The 6,133-nt window shown below is 45.7% G+C and overlaps 1 protein-coding gene across 2 annotated transcripts in view; it reads right to left on the bottom strand.

Annotated features, from left to right (window-relative positions):
• The window catches only part of LOC101742203 (suppressor of lurcher protein 1), a 151,661-nt gene that overhangs the window by 54,557 nt on the left and 90,971 nt on the right, over positions 1 to 6,133 (bottom strand). For both annotated transcript variants that reach the window (XM_021347670.3, XM_021347671.3), the window contains exon 3: positions 926 to 998. In XM_021347670.3, coding sequence (XP_021203345.1) covers positions 926 to 998 — 73 coding nt within the window. The remainder of the gene's footprint in view (positions 1 to 925; positions 999 to 6,133) is intronic.

Here is a 6,133-nt window from a genome sequence, read left to right as displayed (position 1 = left end):
TAGACACTTACGACGAAAGTGCGCCACTCACCTTGAGATGTAAGTTCTAAGGTCTCAAGTATAGTTACTTATATCTCAACTAGTTACTATATTTTATTCCGTGTACAATATATCTAAGAGTACATATTATTATCATAGTTATTAATATAGTGTAACTTATATCTCATACCGCATACCTCGATAGGCGGACGCGGTCATGTTATGTTGTTTATAAAACCCAATATCCGACTAACTTTATGTACGATCTAAGATCGTTTACTCAGCAAAACATCTAATTGACTTATATATAGGCAGAGGCACGAAAAAGACAAATTCTTGACCCGCACGAGTGATTACGAGCGTCCTGCGTATTTTCATCGCGAAATATTTTAGCCCAACTCTTATGGTTAGTTAACAGATTAAGACTGACCAAGTAAAATTATTTACGATCTATAGCCTGTTTTTTTAAAGAAAGTCGACGTCGCCCAAAACCCGTCATTTCGGATCTTCCCGATCCACTAACGGCGCTTTTAGGTACCCCAAGCACCGGTCATCGTTTTCGTCAAACCCGTCGCTTGCGACGAAGGGCTCGACGAGTAAATTAACCCACAGACACAGCCCACTGAGTTTCTCGCCGGATCTTCTCAGTGGGTCGCGTTTCCGATCCGGTGGGAGATTCTGCGAGGCACGGCTCTTGCTAAGGCTCGTGTTAGCAACATCGTCAGGTTTGAGCCCCTACTAGTTAAGGCTACGCATATATGGTCTCTCTAACGAAAGAAACTCGAGAGCTATAACCACATTTTTTTTAGAGAAAATGCATTCTCACGGTTATCTTCAACTCGTATCTGGCGCGTATAAAGTGCTTGCCATCAGACTCCATAGATGTGATCATATGGGCAGATTCTTAGAGCCCGAAAGGTTTTCTAGTTAAATTTGTTTCACTTACTTGGATTTATGGCGTGTCCTTCGTCAACCGTGTGGAGGGATAAATGAAACACCAGGATTAAGGTCGTCGACGTCTGAAAACAAGAAAATTATTAAAATTAATTTACAAAGGACCCAACCACGAGAGTGGATTTGAATTGTGACCCCGAAATTAAATCCTTGCAATTTGTTGTAGCATTCAGGGATAATTGTTTTCGTTTAAATAAAATTTAAGCAGCTGCACATTTGTAACTTGCCTATTATTGTACAGTTATGGTCACACTCATTTCTCTGCTCAGATAAAGTACAAAAAAAAAAAATTCAAGGAAATTAGTCCAGTTTGACATAGAATAAATTCATGTGGGTTACAATAACTAGGGGATTCAATTTCTAACGCTCAATTTGTGGTCATGAGATAACCTGTATAATTATCATTATCAATCCCAACATTTTTGTATGTACGTGTATGTGGCGATTTGTTTCAGAGAACTGGAGTGGAATCCTCGGAAATAGTCAATGACAAAAAAAAAGAGAAATTGGACCGTTAAAGATTTTTTTTTTTTTTTTGCTTAGAAGCGTTGGAAGAGCTCACAGCCCGCGCTGTACGCTACTGTCACTAGCGTGCTGGATGGTATGACGCGTCGGCGGCTGTGTACTGCGATTCGGCCCGCATTTTCGTCGTCGCTGTCGTCGCCGAACATACTGTGGTAGAGCAACCCGGTCGGCGGTGTATCGCGTTCCGACCCGGCAGACTGGTTCTGGCCCAGCGAGGTATCCCGGAACAACAGCAGCATCGCCCGGGCGGCCTGGTAGGGCTCCCGTATCACGGAGACCGACATCGTTGGTCGTCGACTATCGCCTCGACGATCCGTCGGTCGGGCGTCCTCGGGGTGGCACCACGTGTCTGGTTGTAGTGTTGACCGCGGGAACCCCCCTACTCTGACCGCGGATCCCCGCGCGCTCCCTAGGCGCGGGGATCTCGCAGGAGGTTCGGCACCCGAAACCGGCAGCCCTCACAGCCCACCTGGTTATTAAGTGGTTACTAGAGCCCATAGACATCTACAACGTAAATGCGCCTCTCACCTTAAGATATAAGTTCTAAGGTCTCAGTATCTGAGGGGTGCCCTCCTCCCGGGCCTAAGCGTAATCTGTTACGCAGACGACACGTTGGTCGTGGCCCGGGGGGGGAGTTTTGCTGAGTCTGCCCGTCTTGCTACCGCTGGGGTGGCGCATGTCGTCGGCAAAATCAGGAGATTGGGCCTCGACGTGGCGCTCAGTAAATCCGAGGCCATGTGGTTCCACAGGCCCCGGAGAGTGCCACCTGTCGATGCCCATATCGTGGTTGGAGGCGTCCGTATCGGGGTCGGGGTGCAGTTGAAGTACCTCGGCCTCATTCTGGACAGTCGTTGGACCTTCCGTGCTCACTTTCAAAATCTTGTCCCTCGTCTGTTGGGGGTGGCCGGCGCGTTAAGCCGGCTTCTTCCCAACGTTGGGGGGCCTGACCAGGTGACGCGCCGTCTCTATACAGGGGTGGTGCAATCAATAGCCCTATACGGGGCGCCCGTGTGGGGCCAGTCCCTGGCCGTGGGGGTAGCGAAGCTGCTGCAACGGCCGCAACGCACCATCGCGGTCAGGGTCATCCGCGGCTATCGCACCATCTCCTTCGAGGCGGCGTGTGTACTGGCTGGGACGCCGCCTTGGGTTCTTGAGGCGGAGGCGCTCGCCGCTGACTATCAGTGGCGGGCTGACCTTCGTGCACGGGGCGTGGCACGTCCCAGCCCCAGTGTGGTCAGAGCGCGGAGGGCCCAATCTCGGCGGTCCGTGCTGGAGTCATGGTCCAGACGGCTGGCCGATCCTTCGGCTGGTCGTAGGACCGTCGAGGCGATTCGCCCGGTTCTTGTGAATTGGGTGAATCGTGACAGAGGACGCCTCACTTTCCGGCTCACGCAAGTGCTCACTGGGCATGGTTGCTTCGGTGAGTTCCTGCACCGGATCGGAGCCGAGCTGACGGCAGAGTGCCACCATTGTGGTTGCGACTTGGACACGGCGGAGCACACGCTCGTCGCCTGCCCCGCATGGGAGGGGTGGCGCCGTGTCCTTGTCGCAAAAATAGGAAACGACTTGTCGTTGCCGGGTGTTGTGGCATCAATGCTCGGTGACGACGAGTCGTGGAAGGCGATGCTCGACTTCTGCGAGTGCACCATCTCACAGAAGGAGGCGGCAGGGCGCGTGCGGGACGCGCAGGCCCGCCGCCGTCGAGCGGGGGCCAGGGAGGCGGATTTCGCCCAAGCCCTGGCCCTCTAAGTGTTTCGGGTCTCTCTCACATGTCGGCCTGGGGACCGGCGAAGGGGACCTAAGAAGACGACGTGCAAGCTGCTCTGCACGCGTTTTATGCGAGAGCGTCCGGGTGATGGAAGGCCGGCTATCCTCAACCCACGCTGGTTCTGACCCAGCGGGGTATTCCGAGGGTAGACCATTCTAACCGGCGCCATCTAGGCGGGCTTCGGATAGCCTGCCGACCGAGAGGACTGGTGGTCGTGGCGCCGACGACCGCCAGTCCGGCGTCCCGAGGGGGAGGGTGATGGGAGAGATGTGCTCCGCACTAAACGCTTCACTTTCCCCCCTTTGCCTTTTCATGAGTTCTGTCTCATGCGAGGTTTGGATGCTGGTTGTTGAGCGACAGGAGGTTTCAGTCGGTTCAACTCCGACATGCCCTGCCCTCCATCCCCAGTGGAGGGCGGAAGTCCGGTGATTTCCTCCTGACAAAAAAAAAAAGGTCTCAGTATAGTTACAAAAGTGTTTTAAATTACTTATACGACTCGCTAGAATCTTGCGTACCTACCTAATAATATTATTAGATTGAATTGAGGCAACTCAATTAAGACTTACTTGAAAAGTTTGTAACTATCGAAATCAGATTTGTAAGTGCAAGTTCAGTAGTTAATAAAATTAAATAAATAATATTAATAAGAGTGTCGAATTAATTTATTTTCAGTTTTTAATATTACGGTGGCTCTTGTGAATCCGCTCGGGTACCACTACCCTGCCTATTTCTGTCGTGAAGTAGTAATGCATATCGGTTTGAAGGGTGGGGCAGCCGTTGTAACTATACTTGAGACGTTAGAATTGATATCTCAAGGTGGGTGGCGCAATTTCGTCGTAGATATCTATGGGCTCCAGTAACCACTTAACAACAGGTGGGCTGTGAGCTCTTCCACCCATCTAAATATTGCTTAGATGTAGGACGAGCTCACAGCTCACCTGGTGTTAGTGGTTACTAGAGCCCATAGACATCTACAACGTAAATGCGCCACCCACCTTGAGATATCAATTCTAACGTCGCAAGTATAGTTACAACGGCTGCCTCACACTTTAAACCGAAACGCATTACTGCTTCACGGCAGAAATAGGCGAGGTGGTGGTACCTACCCGTGCGGACTCACAAGAGGTCCTATCACCAGTGAACTATTTCACTAGAATATGTTTATATGCGCTAATCAAAATGCATGATATATTTATACATCTTAATTTGGAATTACAAAATAATCCATGAATAAAATTCAATTACGTTTTGTAGTATTTTACATCATTCGTAATGTATTATAAATTCATCATTATCCTGCCCTTCTCCCAGTCACCTGGGGTCGGCGCAACATGTTTTCTCCTTCCATACTCTTCTATCATATACCATTTCTTCGCTCACTCCCCTCCTACCCATATCGTCTTTCACACAATCCATCCATTTCTTCTTAGGTCTACCTCTTCCTCTAAATCCTTCCACATTCATAGTTAACACTCTCTTAACAACCTCATTGTAATGTATTATACATTATAGCCAAATTAATGCTATTCAACCCTCGTGCTTAATATGTGTACATTTATAGTACATATGTATGTATATGAATTGGTTTCACGTTAATCCGCGGGCTTGTGCCATAAGACACGGTGACAGCTCTGTGCGAAATTAACAATTTAATATTAATGGAATCAACACTATACACAATGTCTGAATGAAATTAGAAATCAAGCACAGCTATTTGAAAAGTATTGAGACTGATCTAAATTAAATGAAGACGGATGACTTTTGACATGATAACAAAAAAAACCTAAATATTTCTTTGTAGCGGCATTAGTGTTATTAAATGTTTTTATATAAAATAATAAATAACGAGATTGATTCTAGCTATCTTCTTTCCAAAATTTCATTTAAATGTAGTCGTATTTCCGAGCGTTCTAAACAGACCTTCCACATGTCCACGGCTCGAACGAAATATGCTTCTAACTCTTTTGTCCGTAGATCTTGTAGGTTGTATGATGCTAAGTTCTCTAATGCTGACATCTTTAGCTTGTCACTTGTAGCATATAGAAAAGCTATTTTAAAATATTTATAAGGTGATTTAGCCCGATAAGTAGTATAGTTGATGTATAAAATAATATGTGCGTATTGTGTTGCTTTTGTTTTTTTTGTAATTTAAATTTCAAAATTTCTCTTCTTGTTCACTTTCTACTTATATGTGATTTTGATTGTGGAAACATATTTGGTTATTGTTTTAGCTATATTTTTTTAAATATTATATGTTTGTATTGTACTGTTTGTTTCCCAAGTAAATAAATAAATAAAGAGTTGATTAAATATCTCTAGAGAAGTGATAGCATAAATAGATAGGAGGGATAGATCTAGTCTGCTCAGTAAAGACAACGTCAAACGAGGCGCTTAATGAATGTTCCATCTTAATAAAGACTAAACTGTTTCTACTTAAGGTCTAGGTTCCATTGTTCAGATTCTGTTCTGACCTGTGTTTAAAAAAACAATGAAGAAGAGACGCATTAGAGATATATAAGCGCAATCACCGCCCTCCAACCGGAAACATGAACTCTGCTATTCTGGCCAAACATGACATTCCTTCATGGTGATAGTTCACAGCATAGAACTATTTCTAGAGGCTTCTAAATATACTAAAATCGTTTCTGTTAATAAACTATTTTCAAGAGATTGATGAGAGAAGCCGAGGTTTGTGCATAGTGGCGTGCTATTGGAGAGGCCTATGTCCAGCAGTGGACTGGTATAAGCTGATGATGATGATGATGATACACCTTTATCTATATTGACAGACGAGCTAATGGAAAATATGCTACTAAGGTCCCATTAATATTATAATGCGAAAGATGAATAAAATCAGGATAATATGAGATGAAAGTCATAATTGCTTAATTTAATCATGTAATAAAA

Source organism: Bombyx mori, chromosome 6 (assembly GCF_030269925.1).
Source record: "Bombyx mori chromosome 6, ASM3026992v2".
Lineage (NCBI taxonomy): Eukaryota > Metazoa > Arthropoda > Insecta > Lepidoptera > Bombycidae > Bombyx > Bombyx mori.
The sequence above is the reverse complement of the archived record's forward strand: the minus strand, read 5'-3'. Positions and strand labels throughout refer to the sequence as shown.